This window comes from Pongo abelii, chromosome 2 (assembly GCF_028885655.2).
Source record: "Pongo abelii isolate AG06213 chromosome 2, NHGRI_mPonAbe1-v2.0_pri, whole genome shotgun sequence".
Taxonomy (NCBI): domain Eukaryota; kingdom Metazoa; phylum Chordata; class Mammalia; order Primates; family Hominidae; genus Pongo; species Pongo abelii.
Window position 1 is genome coordinate 111,399,102 of NC_085928.1, and position 27,239 is coordinate 111,426,340.

Genomic DNA, 27,239 nt, shown 5'->3' on the forward strand with positions numbered 1-27,239 from the left:
TGAACTCGCGGTTCTGCGCACGCGCACAGGCTCCGCGCCGGGCTTGCCCGCCGGGCAGGCGCACGGGGGACACCTGCGAGCCTGGAGGTGGCGGTGGCTGCGAACCCGGTGGCGCGGCCAAACCTGCGCTGGCTGCCTGGGCCTCCTGGGCCAGAAGCTGGCGCCGGGGGCGGCGGCGGGGTGGGAAAGTGGCGCCGCGGTAGGGCCTCCTGGACGCGTCGGCGGAGGTGGCTTCCTCCCGCGGAGCCCAGGCTTCAGGTAGGACGCGCGCGCTCGGGGCTGGAGCGGACTCCGACACCCGCCTGGGACTTGAAGTGGAGGGGCCGAACCCTCGACCGCCTGGAGGGGACGACGAGGTGCCGGGCCCCGGGGTGAGGGGGAGGTTCTAGGACGCCTTCGGGAGCCAGGAGAGTTTGCAGAACGGAGGGGTGACGTGTGAAGGGAGCTGAGGGAGGCGCGGGAGGTGGGCGGGGCGGGGGTGGACCCTCAGGGTCGGGGGCCGGGGGCCGGGGGCCGGGGACCGGGGCAACGCCCTGGGGCCTGCCAGTTGGATCCCTCAGCTCGTGGCAGGCACTGGCGTCGGGTCCTCAGGCCCTTTTGCTTTGGGAGGTGATGGGTGGTGCACATTTGGCGGGGGTGGTGGGGAGCCACGCGAGGTGCCCGGAGCGGGCCTGGGCCTCCCGAACTGCCTTTGACGGCAGAACCCGGGCAGGCCTGCAGCTGATGCCTGGGCGCCTTGGGGGCCAGTAGGGCACCTACCATGTGTGTCCGGTGGTAAGAGCTTGCCACGGCCTGCTTGGCAGTGCCAGAGTAGCCTCTGAAGAAGGAACCCAGTGAACTCCTGACTCCATGTGTGTGTTTAGGAACCCGTCTCCAGCTCACTGATAGGAACTCTCTGCTAAAGTATGTGACCCTCAGGCCGGAGTCTTGCACCAGGTGCGGAGCGACCAGTGTCCGCCTACTTTATTGCCAGCCAGCACTTAGAGCCTACTCTTGGGAGAAGCAAGGCTCCGCGTGGAAAGGGATGACTTCAGGGTTATGGGGCGAGCTTGATAGGACTTAGTAGCTAAGAGCATAGACAGAGGAGGTTTCATTCACCAAATGTTTACTATAATATGTGCCCCGCCTTCAAATCTTGGTTCTCGGCTACTAGCGGTGTGCGTTTGAGCAAGTCACTTATCCTCTCTTAGCCACTGTTTCTTTCTCTGTGAAGTGGATATGAAAGTACAGTGCCTTTATCACGGGGTTGCAGTGAGGATGAAATAGTGCCAGGCAAGTCCTCAGCCCAGTATGTCTAACAATGAGTGTGTGGCAAATATCAGTAGTCGTGGTGACTAACGATAGAAAGTGTTAGAGGTGCTTGGAGTCCAGGTTCATCTTTAATGGGACTAGCTGCCCTCTCTGGCTCTCATGAATCTTGCAGATCTTCCAGCTCATCCTTTCATATTAATCTTGAGGAATCTCAGTCCCTGCAGAGCTAGGAAAGAGCATAGGTCCCCTCATCCCCAGGGATGGTCAGCACGTTCCTTCCTGAGCCTTGGGCCCCTACGAGAACGAGAAGAGGAGAGTGGAGATCGTCAGCAGAAAGGAGGGCATGGTGCTGGTGGCTGGGCCCTCCGTGGCCATGTAAGCATGCTAGTTGGCAAGTTCTTGCTCTGAGCCTTGCTTTAGAAAATATTTAGCAATAAACAAAGCCTTCTAGTAAATATTGCACTAACTAGAAAATTAGATTACCAAATTCCCCATTCCAAGGGTCCTTGCCAATCTCAGCTTGGTTGTCAGTGGGATACTTTCCCCCAGGACCTACCAATCACGTGATTCCCAGGGTTTCTTAAATTGGATGAAATAATGAATGTGAAAGGTGGAACCTGCAAATGTCATCATGGACTTTGGAGTTAGTCTTGGTTTTGAATCCTAACCCCTCCACTTAATCGCTGTGTGTCATTGGGCAATTCACTTAATGCCTCTAAGCATACTTCCTTAAATGTGAAATTGAATTAATAGCATTTACTTCAGGTTTGCAGTGGGGAATAAATGAGATAATGCATGTAAAGCAGTTAGCACTGTGCCTGGCTGAGAGTGAAAGCCGGTGAACAGGAGTTATTTTACCATTATGATTAATAATAATATTAGAAAAATAATTGTCAGGCATGGTGCTTTGCCTTTGCTGTCTCTTTGAATTCACAAAACCACCCTGTGAAGTAGGTATAATTGTGTTTTTCAAGCCAGGAAGTGAAGGCTTGGAGAGGTTAAGAATTGGCCTAAGGTCACGTAGCCGCTAAGTGACAGGGATGGGAACTCGTATTCTGGCATCTCCAGCTCCAGAACTGGTGCCATGTAATTCTGCTTCTCTGCTGCCCATCGTCCTTGCTGTTCTTGCATTCTTGAAGCCCAGTTATGACCTGGGGCAGCCTCCAGTCTTGCAGCAGAGAGTCTTCTCACACCAAGTGGGTCGGAGACAGGACCCTGCAGCCTGGCTGTGTGTTTCCTCTCTGTGGGTGGTGTTGAATGCGTGGTGAAGCTGTAGGGGACAGTCCCTGAGTGAGTTCAGGGGAGGAGGTGTTAGGAAGAGGCAGCCCAGGCAAGCCCTGTGGCCTCTTTAGGGTCTCATCACTGGACGGCAGGGCTGGGTGAGGGTGCAGGCTGGGTGGTACCTGGGAAGCTTGTGTATGAAAAGAAATGCCTTCGTTTAGCTCCTGGGAAATGTTCTGGGGCTGCATAATTCTCTGAGCCTGATCTCTGCTTTGCGAAGGAGAGCAGCCCTTGAGCTGTGGATAAGGGAGGAGAAGGAGCCCCGGACTGAGAGCCAACATTCTGCCCTTTTAATCCTGGCTGCCTGTGAGAGCTCACGCCGCTTCTCAGGACCTCTTTTATGAAATAAAGAGTTGGAGGAAATCATTTCTAAGGGTTCTTGTATCTCTAAAGGGCAGTGGTTTTGCGATTCTAAATTGATGGCTTAACCCTCTCAGCACAGTACCAGGGCACATGGGATAATTATCACACTAGTATGTTACCTAGACTCTCATTAGGGTGAGAGAATGGCCACAGCTCCCTAAGCCACCTGTCACAGCTGAGTACTCTCTGCCTGGTTGGGTGGGGAGGAATTACAGCAAGAAGCCTTGGGTTGCTAAGTTACAGTCCGGGGCCTGTGGTTCTACGTTTCCGGGGCCACCACACCTGCTCTGCCCTTGACTAATAAAACTCACTGCTCTACAGTCTACTCTGCTTCTCTGCCATTGAGTGTTCCTCCAAGTCTGTTGACAGATGAGCACAGTACTAAGAACAAGACCTTAGTGAGAGGCAGGTTCAAATCCTGGTGCCCCTTCTTGAGCTTTAAGACCTTAAGCAAGGTACTTAATTAACTACACTAAAACTTGGTTTTCTCATGTTAAAAGAAAATGGGGATAATACTGGTACTGCATTGGAGGGTGAGGCTTAAATGAAATAGGTCAGGAAAAAGGCTTAAGACAGCACCTCTTGCATAGTAGGTGCTCAGTAAAGTAAGATGGTGAGACCATTCATCTCTATCCCCTACCCAGAGGCCAACATCCTTTTTTTCTTAGCTAACCTGGACAAGGATCAATCCTTTTGTTTTCTCTGGCTTCTCATGTCCTCACTGGTACATACTCCAGCACCTCTAAGAGAATCAGATCTTTCACTCTGCCAGTTGTGACTGCCATTGGTACAATCTTATGCTACAAATTTATCTGTTTTCTCCATTCTGAAAAGGCTAAGAGAAGGCCCCTTCTTTGCTGTGTAGTTGCTCCTCAGCCCTGAGCTAAGCCTTAGGAAGGGATTGGGGACCTGGTCTGCTGTATTGCCACACCCAGTGATGAAACACGCCCCAGGGTCCTTTGACAGTGGAGGTTTGTGGCAGGAATCATGGCACATCCTGGAGTGGCATCTGGAGTTGCCACAGTTGTGCTGGGTCCCAGAGCTTCCAAGAGAGTCACAAAGTAGCCATTGTAAGGAACTGGAGATGCTGTCCAAATTTGCTCTGTTCAGGGGCTCCTTTCTCAGGGGACCTACCTCCTCTCTGCTGGCCTGCAGGGATGGCCATCTCCCTATATCCTCTACTGGTGGCTGCTTTAGACCCAGGCTCCATCCTTAGTCCATTTAGCTGTAGCCAAGAGACCTGGATTCGTTTCTTGTCACTCCCACACCACAAGTGGTACACTTTGTGTGGGAAGGAATGGGTTGGGGCAACTTGTCTCAAAAGGGAGCTTAGAGTCTGGCAGGCTTCTCAGATTGCCCCAGAGCTTAGGCTTATGCATCATCTTAGCAAAAGCTGGGAACAGAATTTATTTAGCCTTTACTGATACTTATGGGGAGGGTTATTCTCAATTGAATTAGTTGTTTAACCTGGGCTACATAGAAATGCCTTGCTGAGTATCACAAAATTGTGAAATGTTAGAAGAACCTCAGAGCAGTTCCCCTCAGTATTGTGCACATGTAAGAATCACCTGGAAGCTTTATTAAGACACAAGTTCCTGGGTCCTCATCTCAGAGAGATTCTGGTTCTTCAGGTCTGAAGTGGGGCCCAGGATTCTGCATTTCTCAGATCCCAGGTGATGCTGCTACAACAGGTCCACAGATCCACTGAGTCCTGCTTTGGAGGACACCATGGCCAGCCCTGTTCCCCGCTGTGGAGTAGTCTACATGGGTTGTTTTTGTTTTTTGCTAGACCACTTCCAGGCAGGGTACTTTGTAGCTACCCTACAAAGTAGGTGATTCCTCCATGCTCAAACAGCTCTAGTCTTTAGAAAAGTCTCCCTCCAACCGACCATGCTGAGCTCCACCTCCCCGTGACTTCTTTTTGCAGTTCTTACTCTAGGTCCCTGAGCAGCTGGCACAGCTGTGCTGGGCAGGACAGAATGGGAATCATATGTGCCCACAGTCCACACTTGTGCCTAGGGCTTGGGTTGCACGTGTCACCATCATGCATGTGTGTCCAGTCAGGTAGAAGGGGTTGCATCCACTCCTCAGGAGCAGCCTCACTCTTGTGCAGCAACTCAGGTATTTGAAGACACCATGCGTGCAGGGGCTTCTTTTCTCCAGGAAAGTGGCCCTACTCCTTCTAGCATCCTACACAGTATAGGGGTTCTCAGTCCTTCCTCATCCTGGCTGCCCCAAGGTGAGTGTCTCAGAAAGACTCACATAGGGTGGGGTCGTATTAATGACTAATTGTACAGACTCTAATTCCTCACAAAAATGCATAACCTGAACCTAATCATAAGAAAACATCAGACATTGTGGAATATACTAGAAACTAGCTCACCCTGACTCTTAAAAATTGTCAAGATCATAAGTCAAAGATAGACTGAGAAGCTACCCCAGATCGGAAGGGACTAGAGAGCGGTGATAACTGGATACCATGCTTCATCCTGGACTGGATTCTGGACCAGAAAATAGAAACCATATGTTAATAATAGTATCATTGTCATTATAGTATCAATATTCATTTCGTTAATTTTTGTTGTGTGAGAGAATGTTTTCATTCTTAGAAAATACATGCTAAAGTATTGAGGGCTAAAGGGGCCTGATTTCTTCAACTTATGAAAAAATGATTCAGAAAAGAGAGAGAATTTGTATACAGTTGCCCTCCTCAGGGAGACTTGTTCCGGGACCCCCCACAGATACCAGAATCCAAGGATGCTCAAGTGCCTGTTATAAAATGGTGTCATTATTTGCATATAACCTACACAATCCTCCTGTATACTTTAAATCATCTCTAAATTCTTTATAATACCTAATACAATGTAAATGCTATGTAAATAGTTGTTATACTATATTGTTTTTAAATTGATACTTTTTTTGTATTTTTAAGTTTTTTTTGAATATTTTTGATCCACAGTTGGTTGAAGTCACATATGCAGAACCTACAGATATAGAGGTATCTGACTGCATATAGAGAGAATGATTAAACAAAGATGTCAAATTAGCAGTTGGTGAATCTGGGTAAGAGTGTAGGAGAGTTCTTTGTCCTATACATGCAACTGTTTTTGTAAGTTTAAAATTATTTCCAGATAAAAAGAAGGAGATCGCAGACCCTGTAGCCAGCCTGCCTGGGTTAGTCTTATCATTGCTTCCTCTGTAAACTTGGCTTTCTAACCTTTCTGAGCTTTGATTTTTACCATCTATAAAATAAAGATTATCATTGCAAAGTGAAGAATCTGGCACCTAGTGATTGGCCAGTGGATCTTAGCTATGGTAATATCATTATTATTAGGAAAGGGAGGAGTTGAGAGTGACACGGTGGTAATGAGACCAAAGGAAAACTCAGCCTAATCCTGTCACCTCCTTCTGCTTGCTGATGTGGGATCTCAGGGTCCCTGGGTGTCTAGCAGGGACCTGGCTGCCATAAAGCGTCACCCTGCAGAAGCCTTTGCAAGTAGTCACCTGAGCCCATAGGGCTCTGCTGTTGAAACCCAGGTCTCCTGGCAGCTTTATCCCCTGCCTTCCCTGGCACTTCTGTGCCTGCCCCACAGCCTGGGCTCCCTGGGCTTTACCTGTCTGGGTATGCAGTGCCCACTGAACTGCACATGGCTTTGGGCCTGGCCATCACTGCCCATGGCTGGGAGGCCTCATGGTTTGCTGGACATTTGTGAGAACTAGACAGTGATGCTTGCTGCAGACAGATTTGTAGCAGTCATGAGTAATTGGGACATGTAGACACATAACAGAGATGCTCATCTTATCCTCCGTCACCATCAAAACACCTCTAAAAACTTGCTAAAAACTCACCCACCCTCCAGCCAGCTTCCCTGGACGATCTCTTGTTGTGCACATTTCCTCGTGTTTCTTTGTGAATGTTTTATGCTTCCTATACTGGGTGTTTTCGGCTCTCTTGATCAGTTCAACCCTCTCAAATTGGGCCTGAGGGTCCATCTGGATCTGTGTACACACTGGGGTCTGAGTATTCCCTGTAAGAATTGTTTTCATTTGATTTTGCAGTTCCACCTAGAAAACCTGGTGTAGGCGTGTTCTCCATTACCTTTGTGAGCCACACAACAGAGGTTTCCACCGTTCTGTTCCCTGTTTGCGTCCCCGTTTATGACCACACTGGTACACAGTGATGCCAGAGAGGACCAATACAGGCACATGTCACTTCCAAGTGACCCATTTGTGCCAAGCAAAATCCAGATGACATGGCAGGCTGTGTGGCAAGCAAAGGTTTCTGTGTTATTTGGAGGCTGAAAACCGCTGAGAGGGTTGCAAATGAGCTGGTGGAAGGCCGAACGTCCTGCCCCACACTCAAGCCTTGGTTTATCCTCAGCAAAGACTGACATCACCCTTCTCACCAAAGTAGTACAGACTTGAATTCTGTTGGAGTTTTTCCTGCTTTGAAGGGGTTCCTTTTCTATTGATAAGGCAATATAGTCACAGTCATCAGCTATTGATGGTGGATTAATGTCTCCAGCTTTGACTTTGCTTTGCTCTTTATTCTAAAGCAAGAAGATACTACCCATGTCAAAGTTTTAATCTAAGAAAGTGAGCCCTTAACTAAATGTTAAATATGGCTTGATAATTAAATGTGTTAAGTTTTACAAGAACCACTCAGGCTGCCAAGATTTTGCCAAAGGGTAAATACCTTGGTCAGAAAACCTGATCTATAAATGCCTGAATTTATCAATAGCATTAGGATAATATTTAATTTAGGAGCAAATGTAAGCATTATGTTATTAATACCAGTTCCATATACTACTTCCGATAACCAAAAAAAAAAAGAAGGGGGAAAGAGATCATTCTGAGGATAAGCTTGAGTTAGTGAACCATGTTTACTCCTTACTAATTCACAACATATAAGACAACAAATCAATACAGGACTGAAAGTTTCCACAATCTAGCACTAGTACTTCAGGCTGCATTTAGGACAAAAACACTTTTCAGTTACAAAATAAGATTTCTATAATTTTCAATTGGAAGTGTGAACAATCCTTAAAAGTCAAATTGCTGTAAAAGTAAAATATAAAACCTTCTGCACCGTTGCTGACCCCATCCTGGCCTGGGCCCTGCCTGATCTTCTGCAGCCTGGGTCTGGCAGGTGCTGGCTGTCTGGTCCCTCCACCTCCGTAACCCTTCTTATGGAAGAGTGACCGGTGAGCAACTGGTTCTGGCAGTCACAAAACTGGGAACCCGGGCACAGGCCATGGTGAGGCCTGCAGGACAGGGGATTTGCTTTGGACCAGAGCTTGCAAACGAGTATCCGTTTTTACCTGGCAACCATGAGACCAGCAGCCCCAGGCCTTGGTGCATGTTGTCTTCACTCAATTTGAATAATTGCCAGAAGTTACAAATTAGGACATTTCACATTTTAAATAGATTTTTGCTTGTCTGGGAAAATCACAAGAATATTGCTATGGACTGAATCATGTTCCCCCCATTTATATGTTGAAGATCTAACCCCCCTGTGATTGTGTTTAGAGATAGATCGTCCTAATAATGAAGCTTAAATGAGGTCATAAGGGTGGGGCCCTAATCTAATAGGACTGGTGTCCTTATAAGAAGAGGAAAAGAGATCAGAGTGTTTCTCTCTCTCCCCACCTCCCTCTCCCGGCTTCCTTTCTCCCTCCCTTTCCCCCTTGCTTACCTGCCCCTCTTCTCCCTCCCCACCACACAGAGAAGAGGCCATCTACAAGTCAGGAAGAGAAGCCTCACCAGAAACCAACCCTGACAGATCTGTGAGAAAATTCTGTCATTTAAGGCGCTCAGTGTGGTATTCTGTTATGGCAGCCCAAGCAGACTGATACAGATAGGTACCACCAGGCTGCTTTCCCGCCATTCTCTCATCAGCTGGCATTAGGTGTTCAGTCTCCAGGTCACACAGCCCACCCTCAGCTTTACTTTCTCCATTGGCTCCGGCCCTAGCAGGCATGTGAGTGTGCACCTCCTACTCTGGGCCCAGAATTCCTGGAGCTTTTACTCCTTATCAAACCTCAAAGCCCTTATGGGCTTTTCTGTGCCCGTGTCTGGGGCTGGCCAGGGCCCCCAGAAGTACAGCCTGCACCTAGCACCAATGACCACCCTCACATGGTGAGCTCCCCAAGGCAAGTGGCCCCACCCCACCTGCCCAGTTGTTACTGGGGTCTGCAGTTGCAACAGCATTTTTGACACTATCCTCTGATGCTCAGAACAGCTGGGATCCTAGAAAGGAGAATTCACTAAGTCTGGGAATCTGATAACATTTAGCTACTCTTGGGAGCTTAGTAAAGTGGCTTGGGGGAGTGAATTGGTAGCTTCCTCCTGTCTGCCTCAGTTTCTAAAGGGATTTTCTAGGCATGTTTTTAATCTCTTGTTGATTTTTTTCTCTTTCTTTTGAAAAAATTTTTGTTCTATCGTGCTTTGTCCTGGCTGAGCCACTAAACCCTTTGTTCCCCACTCCAGTTGGTCTCTAAATTTGGTGCCCAACGTAGAGGAGGCAAAGGCAGATAAACGTGGTGTTGGAGTACCCTGGTCTGTGTGGCCCTGGAATGCCAAGAAGGTGAGGTCCAAATGGTGCCTGGGCTATTAGCATAAGACAGTGCTTAGAATCCATGTTCAGATCCTGCCTCCATTCCGTACATGCTGAGGGACTTGGACACATTTACTTAGCTTCTCCCAGCCTCTGTGTCCCAATCTATAAAATGGAGTAATAGAAATAGTGTTAGCCTCTTAATGTTGGTTTGAAGATTGAATGAGAAAGTATACCTACAGTGTTCAGTATACTTCCTGGAACATAAAGTGTTAGAGGCTGGTGATTTTGAGTGTGTGTTTCAAGGTAAGAGTGGGTTCATATTTAATAATTGTTGATAATCTGGGAATCAGTTTTAGGTGCTGATTGGATCCTTGGTAGCAGGATGGGATGGGAGGTACAGCACAGGAATCAGCTGCTGGTCCCAGAGCAGTGGAGGGGCCAAAACTCCACTTAGGGCACGAGTAAGAGGAGTGATAGGAAGAGGCAGCTTTTCCTAGTTTGATTACCTCCACTTTTCTAAAGGAAAGCAAACAAATAAGGATCAAGGTTGTTGGGTCCCCTTTGAAGCCCTTTTGTCTCCTTCAAGAGTTTCACCACTGAGCACTGTGATCACATCCACCCAGCATTCACTCATCTTCCCTTCTCCCTGCCCCATAGCCTGATGACTTTCAGCTGGTCAGCCAGTGGCATTCTCTGGTCATTGTCATGGGTCCAGGAGGGGACTGGGCTGCAAAGTAGGGTGGGATGTGCATGCCCTTATTTGGGCTCACTCCTCCCTGATTGAGTCCTCTGAATGTCTGAGGTGTTTCTTTCTCTTCTCTGCCCCTTGCCCCACTTTAATGAAGACTGGATCTTCTGTATCTTGAGGGTGGTTTTCAACACAGTCTTTAGAGTCCAAGAACACTGGGTTAAGACCTAAGCTTCACACCTGTTGTAACCTTGGGCGAGTCACCGAACCTCCTCAGCCTCTGGTTCCTCATCTAAAAATAGGGAATAATGATACTTCATAGGGATGGGGCTACTACATAGAGGAACGCTTTAGGGCAAGACAGCTGGGAGCACTGAAGCATGCAGCTGTCCTGGCATGGAGCAGGGGCAAGGCTGGAGGACCCTTTGTTAGGGCACCTGTCATGTCCTTGCCCAAGCAGGAAAAGGGCTGATCTGTTTTTTATTCCTCTGTGTGGAATGGCTCGTGTTAAAGACCATATGTCCTGTACAGATCCCATCTCATTGGAGGCTCTGTAAGCCCAGAGGGCGGTGGGGTCCTTTGCATCAGTGACCATTGGACCTTCATGCCCACCCGCACATCCTAAAGAATCAGCCTCTGTTTTCAGGAAGGCACTAAGTAGAGACAAAATGTATTATCCTGGGTGGCCCATGCCTCCAAGTGCCACCTCTCATCTCCTCATGGCAAGACTCCATCTGGGCAACCCTTGTCTCTGAGAGGCAGCACAGGTGGACGTGCTTGGTGTTGAATCCTGGACTGTCGACACATGGCTCAGCCTCAGAGCCTCTCTCTGGATGGAAAATGGAGACAAAGTGCACCACCCTGCTGAGCAGGGGTAACGAAGGATTTAGCAAGGCTGTGTATGCGTGTGAGGGACCTAGCATAGCACTGAGACGTAGCAGGAGCTCAACAGGTTGGGGTGCTAGCCAGATCTGACTGCAGACAGGGTGAGCTTGCATGACTGCTCAGAAGTGGGTTCACTGGGAGACAGGATTACGGACACCAGGTGCAGGAGAGGCACATTCCAGCTCTGCTTTTGTGCTCTCAGAGTAAGTGTACAAAGGAGGGTGGGCTGCTTAGGACTGAGAGGGAGTTCCTTGTCACTACACAGTCAGATTTCTTGTGATGCTGGGATCCTGGTCCCTGTACATTTCAGCAGAGCCAGGAGACAGATGAAGTGGGGCATGGAGGCCTTCAGTCTGAAAGAATTCTTATCCCTTTGTCGCCAGTGCCCTGGGGAGGCAGTTGGTGCACAGACTGCCCTGAACAGTCAGACATTAGGACCAAGCAGACAGTGTCAGTCAGACCAGGCTGCAGTCCTGTGGAAGACAGCGGCTTAGCTCCAAGTCTCTTCAGTCTCCAAGGCCAAGGAGGGCCACCTGGGCTCTCTCACTTCCCTTGTCTCCTTGCTGCTGTTCTGTTGTCAGTGAGACTGGCAGCCTCTCCAGGCTGTGATAGCCCCACAGCAGTGAAAATTGGCCTGGAGAAAGGGGAAATTACTGGGTCTGTTGCCCAGTAAGCAACTTGGCCCAGTTATTCTCCAACATTGTGAATTTTCCTCCTAGAGAATTGTGTGTTTATTATCCAGGAACATTTCAATGTGGTGATGGGGAAAGGCCTCTTTATCTTCTTTAGGGCTGGAGATCCGATTAATGTACTCCTTGCCTCCATCTGTTGTCTTTTGAAAACTTTCCTGAAGATTTTGCAAGATCCTTCAGTTCGGCTGGCTTATGCAGGCTGTTGGGAGGAAGGGCAGGTGCCACAGGAGTGTGGGAAATAGACTGACAGTGTTTTGTAGGGACCACTGACTGCCCAATTGCTTGTTGGCTTCCTACTACCACACTTTGGCTACCGAATTCACAGTAGGTAGAAGTGCAAGGATGACTTTCCATGTCTCCATAGTGACAAAATACAGTAATATCTATGTTTATTAACGTTCTCCTCTGGATTCAGGACTAGATCTATCTTTTTTTTTAAGTCTCCCAGAAGCAGATCCTGAGATCCTAAGACAAGGATTCTTTAACAAGTAGATGATTTGTATTCAGTCCCAATAGACTTGTAAACATGAATGGGGAGTGAGAAAGCAAGAGAGGGAAGGGAAGGCAGCCAAAAAGTGTGTGTGTCGCGCTTGTTACCAGTGTGGACAGCTGGGGCTTAATCCCATTGGGGAACCCTGGGAGCCAGTGTAGAACATGTCTCAAAGCTAACCTGCCTGGGGGGTATGGGAGTGGGGTATTCATCAGACAGCGGTGTAGGCTGCCTGCTCATAAGTGGTAAAGTTGGTAGAAACCCCCAGGCAATCAGAACTCCAGGACGTATGCTCTAACCACCATGCTGTTTCTAGCAAAATGTTGCTCTGTCCATCCCCAGCAAACCTTTCTTCCCATTTTCCCCTTGGAAGGGTAACTCAGAAACCTGAAATGCCCAGTGCAGGTCCATGCAGGCCAGGCTGTCCTGCCTTCCATCAACACTATTCTGGCAGGGCCTGAGAGTGGGGATAGGAGGATGGAGTTGGGAGGGGTTAGGGGCTGGGGGATTGGGAAGACTTAGCAGCTAATTAGAAGCAGCCCCTGTGTCCCCCAGTCTCGAAGGCTGGTCTCTGCTTAGTTGCCAGTTTGCCTCACAAGGCCCCCACCCATGTTTCCTGGTTTATGAGCTTTGCCCTAAGGCCCTGATCTCAGTGCTTTGCTGGGATTGGCCACTGCATGTACAGTCAGCCAGGTCCAGATGTGGACCCCAGACTCCTGCCTGCGGCCACTGCCCCATATCCCCACTTGCTGCCAATTCTGCCTAAGAGAGGGGCAGGTGGCAGAATGATCACTAGAGAGATGATGCCTGGTGGCTGAGATGCCCACTCACATTGGAGGTAAGTCTTTCCTCTCTTCTAGCTGATATTCCCTGGGTTTGTCTGTTTTGGCTTTAGCTTCTGTTGGAAGCTATTGTTTGATCAGGGCAAAATGTGCATCAGCTCATAGGGCATGCATCTGCCTCCCATCTCTCCAGAGAGGGCCTAGTTTTGTTTTTCCTGAATATCGATTTGTTTCTTGTTTACTCTTCAGAATTCTCTTGTAATTTATAAATAGTGATTTCTTTAATTCTTTATTGTTCCCTTTTTAACTTATTTATTATGTCAAGTAAACACAAAAGAGTACAAATATATAAAGAACTCCACCATCTGCCACAGTGATCAGTATCTCCCTGTCGGGTTCTGTCTGTCTACTTTGTTTGCTGGAGGATTTTAGAGCAAACCACGTTCATGTCATTTTACATGTCATTAATATTTATAAAGACTCATGTTCTCAGCTGGGTGTGGTGGTTCACACCTGTAATTCCAACACTTTGGGAGGTTGAGGCAGGAGGATTGCTTGAGGACAAGAGTTCAATACCAGCCTAGGCAACATGGCCAGACCCCTTTCTCTACAAAAAATTTAAAAATTAGCCAGGCTGGTGGCCCGTGCCCATACTCCTAGCTACTTGGGAGGCTGAGATGGGAGGATCGCCTGAGCCCAGGAATTCGAGGTTGCAGTGAGCTGGTATCATGCCACTGTACTGTAGCCTGGGCAAGGCCACAGTGAGACCCTGTCTCAAAAAAACAAAACAAAACAAAAACTCATGTTTCTTAAATTATCTAATTTATTTTAAAAATAGATAATTTAAAATAACTTTTTTATTTTGAATACATTTTAGACTTACAAAAAAGTTACATAAACCACTTCTCCCCACTTCCCCTACTATTAACATCTTACAGAGCACAGTATAATGATCAAAACCAGGAAATACACACAACACATTAAACTGCAGACCTTATTCAAAATCGTCCCACTAATATTCCCTTTCTGGTCCAGGACACAAACCGGAATCCCACACTGCATTAAGTTGCTGTGTCTCTTTAGTCTCCTCCAATCTGAGGCAGCTCCTCCATCTTCCCTTGTCTTTTATGACCTTAGCCCTGTCAAGTACTGGCCAGGTATTTGGTAGAACATCCCTTAATTTGGGTTTAAGGTTTTCTCTATTAGCTAACCTACAGACCTTATTCAGAGCTAGAACTGGAGTGAGAATCACGGATCCCCATTTAGAAATGTAGATTGAAGTTACGCATTTTGGGCAAGAAAACCACAGAAGTGAGGTCCTGTCTCAGTGCATCATATAAAGGGGTACATTACATCCATATGTTATTACTGGTGATGTTAATTTTGATTACTTGGTTCAGGGCATGTCTGCCAGGCTTCTCTACTGTAGTTTCTATTTTTATCTTTGTAATTAATATGCACCTCATGGGAAGAATCTTTGAGACTATGCAAATATCCTCTCATCATACTTTTTCACCCACTAATTTTAGCATCTATCAGCAGATCTTGCCTGCAACAGTTATTACTGTCATGTTTGCCAAATGGTGATCTTCTATTTCCATGATTGCTTTTACATTTTTTAATTGGAATTCTCTAAGGAAGAGCTGTCCTTTCTCTCCTAATTATTTATTCATATAAATATTGACTCATGGATATTTTATTCTATGGATTATAATTCATTACTATTACTTTTTAATTTTGGTACTAAAATTATCCAAGATTTAGCTGTTGGGAGCTCTTTCATGCTGGCTCCTGTGCCTTTTCACTGTCTCCCCATCATTTTTTTTTAATACTTTTACATCCTGGCACTACAAAATGTTCCAGGCTTGTCTTATACTTTCCCTGCCCTAGCCCTGGAATAAACCGTTTCTCCAAGGAGCTCTGGTTCCTTTTTGTAGAGAAAGATTTTTAGAAACACAGATCTGGGTGCTGGGTATACTGATTGCTACTGCACTGTCATTGCTTCCAGGCCCTCTTGGTGAACTGAACTAGGGACGCCTATAATTCCAACCATTTCCTTAGCTATGACAGTTATCACTATATACTTTGTGGGAGGAGAATCAGTGTCTGAAATTAGCACCTTGATATTTTGTGTATACAAAAAGTATTTGAACTGTGCTTGACATAGTTCCTCTTACAACTGTCAATCCAGTCATTCCTTTAGGGTAAACACTCACAAATATTCCCACTGTTCCTCCTGCTCATGTTCCTTCCTGGTGCCTTCCTCCCTGCCACCCCAGTGTGAGTTCCTCTTCAGTTCCCTGGTCTAGATCTGAGCTGAGGATCTCAGGGTGGTCTCCCTTCCACCCCCTGGTAAGACAGTCTCTCCTCGCTGTCTTTCCATTCTCTTTTTAAACCTTTTGTCCCTTTTCTTATTTTATCCTTTTTTTTTCTTCTGCTAACCTCAAATGTCAATGAACTCTCCTTCTTTCTGGTTTCTTTCTAGCTCCTGGCTTCTCCTCTTTCCTCCTAGAGATCAGATGTCGGAACTCCAGCTGAGGGCATGTCTTACTGGGCACACAGGTGTCCTCTCTTGAGAAGAACTGTCCATACCATGGTGGTGGTAAGGATAGCTGGTTCTTATGGCAGGACCATGGGACACTGGTCAAAAATGGTCATATCAGCACTTTAATGTGGTTCAGCACAGTAGTTCTTAGTTGGTGGGGTTGTATGGAGAATGTCCAGTTGGGGACATGCCTGTTTGAAAGAGCATGTGCAGTGATATAATTTTACATTGAAAAGTAAAATATATAGATAGGTGTTGATATAAAATACCGACTTCAGAAAGTAAAGGTTGATGGAATCCACTGGTCTTGAGGGAGCAGACTTTGCAGAAGAGAGTCTTATGAATGAGGGAGAAGGGGATACTGAACTTTACAGGTCAGGGTGGGGCATGAGAGAGTTTCTCTTTATTATCAATGGGTGTATGGGTTGGAAAAGACTGAGGAAACACTGAGTTTAATTAGATTTCTCAGCTGCAGGGTTTCTAGGCTCACAGAGACACTCCCCTAGAGATGAACAAGGCTGACTGGAGGTGATGTTAAAGCCCAGCTAAGAAGGCAGCCACAGAGCTCTGGCCTCTCACCCGTGGCTGGCCCAGAAGTTCTCAGCCCGTGTTCCTCAAGAGCCTTGAAGACCTGAATGAAGGACATGAAGTCAGGGCCCCACTATATTCTCCTTTCTGCAGGGCCCTCAAGATAGCTGTGACTTTATCCTCTTCTCTCACCACCAAGAAGGCCCATTAAGATGTGAATGAGTGGAATTTTTATTAAAGGATGAGCTTTGAGTTCGTCAGAATTTATTTAAATTTAAATCATCTGCAGACTTTGGGACTTGAATTGCCATCAGGAACATGCTCCTGTGCCCACTTCATGCAGAGTGTGACCCACCAGCTTCCTCTGTGCGCTCCCTTCTAGGCCCCCCATTCTAACACTCAGGCTCTCCTCTCCTGTATTAAATGGGGAGGCTGTGAGCTTGGGAGCTCCTAACTGGTTTTTCTACTTCTGTTCTCCCAGAGAACCTCCAGGATGCTCTGCTCCAAGACCTATAATAGCTCCCTATTGCCTATAGGATACAGTTCAAACTCCTTGATCTGGCATCACACCCTCAGCTGATTTTTCTAAGTTTCTCTCTACTTCTCCTTGTGAACCATCCATTCCAACCAGACTGGACTGTGTGGTGTCCTTGGGTCACATTCCCTGGACTGCCTCCTAGCCCCTGCCTTTGTACTGTACAGATACCACATCTCTGTCCCTCTGAAAGCTCCAGGAAACAGCCACACCAGAGGACTTGTTTGCTCCTCAGGAGGGGTCTGGCACTTCCTGCCGGCAGGGCTCACTGAAGCCCACCTTTTGCCTGTGCTGTGACACTTTGGTGGCCTTAGTTCTCGTTCCCTACTGGTGGCACCTGTATAGAAAATTGTCGCAGATCCTCTATTTGATTGTCTTCATGTCTCATGAAAAGGTTTCTTAGGGAGGGGGCTTCATTTACCCAAGTTATAGAAAAGTCCAGGGGAAACTGATGCCAAATAATCCGCCTAGGCTAGAGCACAGAGCTCAGAAACAGGAGACACAGCCAGACCCTGCATGTTTGCCTCACGCATGACACTTTGCAAACAAGTTCTCCCTCCATACCAGTTGGAATGTTCTGGCTGTGGGAAGCCAAAATCCCAGCCCAACCTGGCTTCAGCAATGAGGAGTTACCATTTCTCACAGCAGGATGTCCAGAGATGGGGCTTGGAGATGTCACCAGGGTCCTCTGTATCTCTTTGGCCATGCCGTCCTAGGCGCTGTCTTTGCCTCAAGCTGGTTTCTGCATGGTCAGCAGATGGCAGCCAGCAGCCTTGGGACAACACCTTCTTTTTCTGTCCAGTGGGTAGGAACATGGCATGCGACACCTCATTCCTCAGCTGAATTGGTCCCACTCAGGTAACTTGCCACGGCTGGGCCAGTAACTGGCCCAAGAAGTAGGCTCTGCTGACAGTCCACCTGAGGTGCAAGGTCTGAGCTTCTCTGAGCCTTGTGGGCGTCAGCAGGAGGGTGGCTCTCTGGACACACTAGGGATGTTTTTAGGAAAAGGAAGAGGGCAGTGGCTGCTGGGGGAAGCAACAGTGTCCATTATGTCGTCTGTCACTACACTCGACCTGGACGCCCAAGAAGCAGAGGGTTGGCAACTGACCAGGCCCAAGGTGCCACCAATGACATAGTGACAGCGTTCACTGTCTGGTCTGTCTCCATCTTCTTTGGAAGGAATCTTCTCCTGCTTAGCTATAAAATCCTTTGTTTCAAATGACTGTGATGAAAAGTGACAGTGCCTGCCTCACCACTGATCAGTTTTTGCTTTGAGTCGGATGAAGGCAGCCACATATATCCAAAATGTTTTCAAATGCCAATGTTTTGTCTATATCCCAGTGGCCCTTTATTAGCTATCTGGTGCCTTAAAACCTTTTTATTTTCCTCTCTATACTGCACCTGTTAGGTTGAACCTGATGGAATGAAATTGTGGTTTTTATAAGTCAAAAGTGGTTGAGTATCACCATTCACAAAATTCAACTATACATCATTTCTGACCTCCACATTCCTATGAGGTGGATACTGTACCCCCATTTTCATTGATGAGGAGGCTGAGTTTAGAAAGGACATGCAGTAGGTCGAGGAGCTGGGGTTTGAACCTGAGTCTTTCTGTCTTTTTATCCTCAAACTTATCCAGACAGTGCATATCCTCTTCTGGGAGCTACCTGCAACCAGTAGTGCATTGGAAGCTGAGAGCCAGGCTGGTTTGGGAGATGATGTGATAGCTACTGATTGATCAGTGATACCTTTAAAGGTGTCTCCAGAAGAGCAAATCCACAAGTCAAACTAATGTATGGAGTTGGCTTCCTAAACTGAGGTGTTCTGACTGTCCTAGATACAAGTTCCCCACCCCTCAAGAGGGTTTGAGCAGCTCATCCATATCAGACTGGCCCAGGCCCTGGAGCTAGGCAGGTGGATGGCAAAGTGGAGACCTAACTTCATGAGAACCTGAACACAGAAGCTGCACAGCTGGGCCTGCTGGTGACCTGCTGGTCTCCCCAGTCATCCCCACTGGGAGGCAGTGCTGCAGCAGGTGTGTTCTAGAATACTTCCATTCTTATTCCTGATTTGCTGTGTGACGTTGGGCAAATTGCTTCTCTGGGTAAAATGAGGACTTGCTTAGTGGTTGTTAACCTTTGTAGCAATGGAATTCCTTCTTAAGAGCACAGAACCCCTTTTTCAAATGAATTCTTATGGTCGCTATATTAGTTTTCTAGAGCTGCTGCAACAAATTAGCACACATTTAGTGGCTTAAAATGAAAGAAATTTATTCTCTCCCAGTTCTGGAAGCCAGAATTCCAAGATTGAGGTGTCAGCAGGGCCATGCTCCCTCTGAAGGCTCTAGGGGAGAATGCTTCCTCGCTTCTATTTTGCTTCTAATGGTTTTGGTCATCCAGGCTGGTTCTTTGGCTTATAACTGCATCACTCCAGTCTCGTCTTCATCTTCACATGGCCTTCTGTTGCTCTGTGTGTCCTTTTCTGTCTCTTTTAAGGGTAGTCACATTGGATTTATGACCCATCCTCATCCAGTATGATCTCATTTCAAGATTCTTATCTAATTGTCTGTGCAAAGAGCTTTTTTTCCAAATAAGGTCATCTTCTAAGGTTCTGGGTAGACATGATTGCCTGAGTGGGAGTCACCTCTCCTTTCTCCCTGTGAAAACAAAAAATGAAGCCACTCCTTTGTATCCTGGCTTAGCTGGGCTTATGTTTATTGCTGGCATCCTGCTTCATAGTTGATTGCTAAACAGGTGAGCAGCCAATGTCAGCGTGATGCTTTATCTGATCATCCAGGCACCCAGGAGCCAGAGAGGCATAGCAACATGTCCAGTGTCACACAGCAAAGTGATAGACCTGATCTGAAGTTCTGCAGGGTTCCAGCTGCAATATTTGGCCCTTTGTCTTTCCCCCATAGTACGTGATAGGGAAGAGTCATATGCATAGCATACTCCTATGGGCATACAGGTGTTGTTGAAACCCAAAAGATATTTTGCAGTGAAGTAAAGCAGAACAGTAACTCATACTAGCTGTTGCTATTAATAAGGCATAACTAACATGTAGGCTGCTCACTGCTGCCCACAGCTTAGGCAGTGGGGTTGTGGGTTCTTGTGCCAGCTAAACGGTGATCCTCATCTTCCTGACTCAAGATGTATCAGAAAGCAACTGAGTGATGGTGATGTGATTATAAAGATAACATTGAGCCTACTCTAATTTATATACAAAAGAAATAGGAAAACATTTCCAAGCTTTTAAACTGATAAGTGGTAATGTGATTCATGGCCTGCTTTTTTGGTTAAGAGCTACTTGGTTTTCCTCAAATCTGTTTGTACCCCAGAATCACCTGGGAGCTTGGTTAAAAAAAAGCAGGATGCCAAGGATACCTCAGGTTCTGGTCAAAATAGGGTAGACAAATTTATCCCTATCCGTTTTACTAATATAGCTAAAAATACTGGACATTATATATAAAACATTGGAAAACTGAAAGGTGGAGAAAAGAGTGAACCAACTAGGGATCCTGGAACTCACAGAACAACGTAATGGTGAGTTCTCTGGGTTTTCTTCTTGCCTCCTGTATATTCTACCCTGGTGCTAGAGAAGCCCACAATCCAGGAATGCCAGTGAGCACAGAACAAAACAAAGCCCCAAGGAAGCTTGGTCTCTTTTGTCAAAGGACTGGAAGAAGAACAGTTTAGCAAAACTTTTTTTTTTTTTTTTTTTTTTTTTTTTTGCTATAAATACCCCATTCCTGCCAAACACCAGGGAAAATTGCCTCCCCCTCCACCCCTCAGTTTTAGTAAAGGTCAGATGGATAGCGTACTAGTCCATTTTCATGCCGATAAAGACATACCCGAGACTGGGCAATTCACAAAAGAAAGAGGTTTATTGGACTTACAGTTCCACATGGCTGGGGAAGCCTCACAATCATGGCAGAGGGCAAGAAGGAACAAGGCACATCTTACGTGAATGGCAGCAGGCAAAGAGAGAGCTTGTGCAAAGAAACTCCTGTTTTTAAAACCATCAGATCTAGTGAGACCCATTCACTATCACGAGAACAGCACAGGAAAGAACCCCCCAACCCAAGATGCAGTCATCTCACACCAGGTCGCTCCCACAACACGTGGGAATTATGGGAGCTACAAGATGAGATTTGGATGGGGACACAGAGCCAAACCATATCAGATAGCGTAGACTTCCACCTTTGCCTAGTGGTAACCAGCTGCCCCACACCCTCCCCACTTGATGGGAAGCCTAGACTTTCACAACCGCCCAGTAGTAACATACATCCTTCACTGCCGTAGTCCTCTTGGGGCCTAGACTTGCATCCACACCCCAGGGTGTCATTGGAGGCCAACTGCAGAGCCTGGGTTTTGACCCCCTGACACACACTCTGTGCTGAGTATCCCTCACCCTCCCAGCCACGATGGTGTTGGTGGAGGCTGAGTAGGGAGCCTGGATGCCCACCCCCGCCCAGTAGTAAAGAGTCAATGCTCTCCTTTCCCCCACCAGTACAGTTTTAACAGAAGCTACTAAAATAGAAGATTTAAGTAAGATCCAGATTATCATAATATTATGACCAAAATGTCCAGGATAAATTTTAGCAAAAAAAAAGAAGTTATAAAAACTAAATGGAAATTTTAGATATGAAAAATAGAGTAACCAAAATTTTAAAATTACTGAATGAGCTCAATCAGGAATGGAAAGGACACAGGAAAGAATCAGTGAACATGAAGCCAGAATGATAGAAATCATCCAGTCTGAACAACAGCGAGAAAAATACTGGAAAAAAATTAACAGAGCTTCAGAGATGTGTGGGACAGTAAAATTTTTTTTTTTTTTTTTTTTTTTTGAGATGGAGTCTCGCTCTGTCTGTCGCCCAGGCTGGAGTGCAGTGGTGCGATCTCAGCTCACTGCAAGCTCTGCCTCCCGGGTTCACGCCATTCTCCTGCCTCAGCCTCCCAAGTAGCTGGGACTACAGGCGCCCGCTACCATGCCTGGCTAATTTTTTGTATTTTTAGTAGAGACGGGGTTTCACCATGTTAGCCAGGGTGGTCTCGAACTCCTGACCTCGTGATCCACCTGGCTCCGCCTCCCAAAGTGCTGGGATTACAGGCGTGAGCCACCACACCCGGCCAATACAATTAAAAAAAAAAAAAATCTAGCATTGGTGTAATTGGAGTCCTAGGAGAGCAGTGTGGGGCTGAAAAAGTTTTCAAGGAAATAATGGCTATTTCCCACATTTGGGGGAAGGCATGAGCCTACAGATTCAAGAATCTGAGCAAACCCCAAAGAGGATAAACCCAAAGAAACCCACACCAAGGCACCTTAGAGTCAAACTTTTGAAAACTCAACAAAATCTTAAGAGCAGCAGGAGACAATGCATTCCCTCCAGGGAAAAACAATTCGAAGGGTAGCAGTTCCTCATCAGCAGTCACAGAGGCCAGAGGAGGTGTCACAGCATCATTTTTCACATACTGAAAGGAGGAAAATCTGTACCCTAAATTCTATACCCAGTGAAAATATCCTTTAGGAATGAAGCTAAAATCAGACATTTCGACATGAAGGAAAACTAAGAGAATTTGTTGCCAGGAAATTGACCTTAAAAGAATAGCGAACTAACAGAAGTTCTTCAAAGAAGGGATATAGGAATGGAAGGAAACCTGGAACATCAGGAATGAGGGACGAACATAAAGAGTAAAAATATGGATGAATATAATAGATGATCCTTTCCCTCTTAAGGAAATCATACTCGACAGTTGAAGCCAAAATTACTGTCTGATGTGGGTCTCATTATATGTAGAGGAAACACATAAGACAATTATAAAGGAACCTAGGTGGAGGTAAAGTTTCTACACTTACTCAAAAAGTAAAATGTCAATACCAGTAGACTGTGATAAGTTACAGATTATAGTATGATGCCTAGAGCAACCACTAGAAAATCTATATCAAGAGATATACTCAAAAACACTACTGATAAATCAAAGTGGAATTCAAGTAATTCACAAGAAGGCAGGAAATAAAAGAAACAAATAATGCAGATGCCTGAGCCATACTCCAGACCTACTGAATCAGAACCTCTAGGACTGGTGCCTGGGAATGTGGATTTTTATTTAGCAACTACTCCTGAGGATTCCAGTAATCAGCCAGGCTTGAGAACATCTGGAGTAGACCAGTATTTCTTAAACAGTAAGTTGCCAACCTGGTGAGTAGGTTGGAAATTTAATTAAGATGACTATGGGCAGGTTTTTTGTTTTGTTTTGTTTTGTTGTTGTTGTTGTTGTTAGTGAACTTAGAATAGAGTGTACTAGAAAAAAAAAGCTAGAATGTATGATACTTGGTCAGGGTAATTCTCATTTCCTAAAATTTGAGGGTGGGGAGTGTATAATATATTCATATGTTTGGGCTCAACCTTTGGATAAGAGTAGGCCAGAAGAGATCTCATGCCTCCAGGAATGACCTTCAACTAAGTAATGCCCAACAGGAGTTGATAGACATGTATCCCAGCTTCCATACTATATCCAGCATATGATCATGGGAGGAAGGCTACACATGGCATTAACTGCTCATTAATGTACCCTGTATGTGTTGGCTTTGGTCCCTTCTCTGTCTCACTTTCCTACTCCCCTACAGGTGTTTCATGGGATAATTTCTCAAACTGTTTGGATTCAAATCCTTGCCCCTGACTCTACTTCTTAGGGAACCTAGCTAAAGACATCTTCTCTTTCTAGGCAAGATGCACTTGGATTCTTTTCATTGCAGGGAGGCAGGAATTGCATCAGGACCTAGCCACAAGGGAATAAAGGAGCAGCTACTCCCTCCCGGTGCAGTGCCCTGCAGGTGTCAGGTGTTACCTGTGCTGCCCCTGTGTCACTAAGGATGAGCTTCTTCAACTGTCTGAATAATCCTGGGTCCCAGAGCAGGCATGATACCCTTCACAGTATCACAAGAAGAGGGAGTAAATGCTCACCCCTAGCCAGGTCTCTCTGTCAGTATGTGTATATGGGAGAGGGTATTTAAAACCCTATTGGGTTTTTTTGCCTCAGTATACAAAACATTTTTCAATGATGATACCCAGATACAATTATCTTACCACTGAGGGGACGAGTTTCTACCCTCCTCCTAAGGGATTCTAAAAGCCAGCAGGCATGATTTCTAAAGGAGCTTTAAGCAGGAGCAAAGCTTAGCTGACCACACGTGTGTGTGTCTCTCAGAGGCTACATACCGGGGTCTTGGTGTGCAACCTGGGAACAGTGTTCACAGATCTCCAATGCCAGTTGTTCCCATTTAAGGAAAAGTCATTACGCAGAGTCCAGGAATGTCAGGCCCCTGCAAGGGATTTTCCTATGGCCTGTCATCACAGATACCTCTCTTGGTTAGCTTTTGCTGCAGCAGTGCTTCATCACAAACAGCCCCAGAATTTCAGGGATGTTTAATCAGCTGTTGCTCAGCCCCGATGTCTATGTGTTGGGTGATCTTGGCTGGGTTTGGCCGATCGCGCTGCTGCTCTTGGCTGGGCCCACTCAATCATGAAGGATCAGCTGAACTAGAACAGGGCATGGCCGGAGCAGTTCTGCTTTATGCGTATCTCGCTCCTCTTGGGGCCAGCAAGTTAGCCTGAATACATTCTTCTTATGGCAGTGTGATAAAGAGGGCAAGGCCAGCTCAAACACTTTCCAAACCTTTGATTAAGTTCTGTCTGCTGGCATCTCACTGGCCAAAGCAAGTTAAATGGCTAAGCCCAAAGTCAGGTATGGGGATGCACTCTCCAACATGGAGGCAATGGGGAGGGAGTGAATATTTTAAACAATGGTCTAATCTACTATGCCTACCAATGTGCACAACGGCCTCAAGGATCCAGTGCTGTAGCGGGTACACAGAGCCTAGCTACAGTGCCTGGCACATAGCAGGAGCTTGTAATGATGCCAGGAAGACTGTGCCAATTCCTTTTCCTTTTCCCTCTCTCCTCCTGCAGGCTTTCACCAGTTCTCAGGATGCCCATAGGGATGGGTGAAGCCCACCTGGCCTGTGGTGCTTCCCAGTGGCCGTCATTTCATTAGGGCCCCACAGTGGCATTAGGATGCACCTCTCGGCGGTGTTCAACGCCCTCCTGGTGTCGGTGCTGGCAGCGGTCCTGTGGAAGCATGTGCGGCTGCGTGAGCATGCAGCCACACTGGAGGAGGAGGTGGCCCTCGGCCGACAGGCCACAGAGCCAGCCCCAGCACTGAGGATCGACTACCCGAAGGCACTGCAGATCCTGATGGAGGGCGGCACACACATGGTGTGCACGGGCCGCACGCACACAGACCGCATCTGCCGCTTCAAGTGGCTCTGCTACTCCAACGAGGCTGAGGAGTTCATCTTCTTCCATGGTAACACCTCTGTCATGCTGCCCAACCTGGGCTCCCGGCGCTTCCAGCCAGCCCTGCTCGACCTATCCACCGTGGAGGACCACAACATGCAGTACTTCAACTTCGTGGAGCTGCCTGCTGCTGCCCTGCGCTTCATGCCCAAGCCAGTGTTTGTGCCAGATGTGGCCCTCATCGCCAACCGCTTCAACCCCGACAACCTCATGCACGTCTTTCACGACGACCTGCTGCCACTCTTCTACACCCTGCGGCAGTTTCCCGGCCTGGCCCACGAGGCACGGCTCTTCTTCATGGAGGGCTGGGGCGAGGGTGCACACTTCGACCTCTACAAGCTGCTCAGCCCCAAGCAGCCTCTCCTGCGGGCACAGCTGAAGACCCTGGGCCGGCTGCTGTGCTTCTCCCATGCTTTTGTGGGCCTCTCCAAGATCACTACCTGGTACCAGTATGGCTTTGTGCAGCCCCAGGGTCCGAAGGCCAACATCCTCGTCTCAGGCAATGAGATCCGGCAGTTTGCACAGTTCATGACAGAAAAGCTGAACGTGAGCCACACAGGAGTCCCCCTAGGCGAGGAGTACATTCTGGTCTTTAGCCGAACCCAGAACAGACTCATTCTGAATGAGGCAGAGCTGCTGCTGGCACTGGCCCAGGAGTTCCAGATGAAGACAGTGACAGTGTCCCTGGAGGACCACGCCTTTGCTGATGTCGTGCGGCTGGTCAGCAATGCCTCCATGCTGGTCAGCATGCATGGGGCCCAGCTGGTCACCACCCTCTTCCTGCCCCGTGGGGCAACTGTGGTAGAGCTCTTCCCATATGCTGTCAATCCCGACCACTACACTCCCTATAAGACGCTGGCCATGCTGCCTGGCATGGACCTCCAGTATGTTGCCTGGCGGAACATGATGCAAGAGAACACAGTCACACACCCTGAGCGGCCCTGGGATCAGGGGGGCATCACCCATCTGGACCGGGCTGAGCAAGCCCGTATCCTGCAAAGCCGTGAGGTCCCGCGGCATCTCTGTTGCCGGAACCCCGAATGGCTCTTCCGAATCTACCAGGACACCAAGGTGGACATCCCATCCCTCATTCAAACCATACGGCGTGTGGTGAAGGGCCGGCCAGGACCACGGAAGCAGAAGTGGACAGTCGGCCTATATCCAGGCAAGGTGCGGGAGGCACGGTGCCAGGCGTCAGTGCATGGTGCCTCTGAGGCCCGCCTCACTGTCTCCTGGCAGATCCCATGGAACCTTAAATACCTGAAGGTGAGGGAGGTGAAGTACGAGGTGTGGCTGCAGGAGCAGGGGGAGAACACCTACGTGCCTTACATCCTGGCTCTGCAGAACCACACCTTCACTGAGAACATCAAGCCCTTCACCACCTACCTGGTGTGGGTCCGCTGCATCTTCAACAAGATCCTCCTGGGACCCTTTGCAGATGTGCTGGTGTGCAGCACGTAGCGAGCGGGCCACAGCCTGGCCTCGGGAGGGTGGCTCCTGCAGTTCAGCGTCCCTGCGCCCATTAATCCCACTGTGGAGACTTCTGGGAACTGTCTATTTATTGAGCAGGGCTGCCCCAGGCCTGTGCCTCCATGTCATCTTGTTGCCGCTGGGGTGTGGTGTCACAGCACTCCTCTTTGCCCTAGAGATAAGGGTCCTGACTTCCCCTTCTCCCATCCTGAACATTTGTACCCCTGGAGAAGTTCCTTAGCAGGGAGGAGGAAGAGGAGAGGAGGAAGGAAAGAAAGAATCACAAGGAACCTCTGGCTAGGTGATCCTGATGTTTCCTACTGAGTTTTTCTGGTATCCAGATTTCTGGAAACCTAGTAATCATGTGCTGTTGGATTGGGTGGTTCATCTGCTTCCATCCCAGTGAAATTTACCTGTAGCCCAGTGAAGGGTGTGTTTGGAACATTCATTAAATGATTCTAAGCATCTTGGTCAAGTCTTCTTATTGGATGGGAGGAAGGGGAGCTGGTCGTCAAAACCCAGGTGCCCTTTAATCTTGATTGTTAGCTAGGGAGACATGGCAATGGGAAAGCACCCAGGACGGTGAAGTGAGCAAGCTGCTTGGATTTCATCTTGACTAGCTGGACTAATATCACAGTTCTACCTACATGGGATAAAAGCCTAGAAGTAGGTAGGAGAGGGCTGAGGGGAGGAAGAGCTATATCCACCATGGGTTTTTCTTGGGCTCAACTAGACATTAAGACTCGCAAGACCTGGACAGATCATACCTGGCATCAGAGTTTCTTAGAAGGATGGAGATAGATGCTCAGCA

The 27,239-nt window shown here is 47.6% G+C and overlaps 1 protein-coding gene across 5 annotated transcripts; it reads left to right on the forward strand.

The window, feature by feature from the left end:
* On the forward strand, window positions 1-26,893 carry POMGNT2 (protein O-linked mannose N-acetylglucosaminyltransferase 2 (beta 1,4-)). Of its 5 annotated transcripts, none has more exons than XM_063722114.1 (3): window positions 29-258; window positions 18,437-18,634; window positions 24,572-26,893. In XM_063722114.1, exon 3 carries the CDS (start codon window positions 24,677-24,679, stop codon window positions 26,417-26,419), a length of 1,743 nt encoding a protein of 580 aa, XP_063578184.1. In that variant the 5' UTR covers window positions 29-258; window positions 18,437-18,634; window positions 24,572-24,676; the 3' UTR covers window positions 26,420-26,893. The 5 variants fall into 5 exon arrangements, with proteins under 5 accessions (XP_002813911.4, XP_063578184.1, XP_054408173.2 ...); XM_054552197.2 differs by lacking the exon at window positions 18,437-18,634 and adding an exon at window positions 15,477-15,593 and having other exon boundaries at window positions 30-258; XM_002813865.5 differs by lacking the exon at window positions 18,437-18,634 and having other exon boundaries at window positions 1-258.
* The last annotated feature ends 346 nt before the right edge of the window (window positions 26,894-27,239 follow it).

Coding starts and splice junctions, on each gene's coding strand:
- POMGNT2 (XM_002813865.5), top strand. CDS start 24,677: ATGCACCTCTCGGCGGTGTTCAACGCCCTCCTGGTGTCGGTGCTGGCA.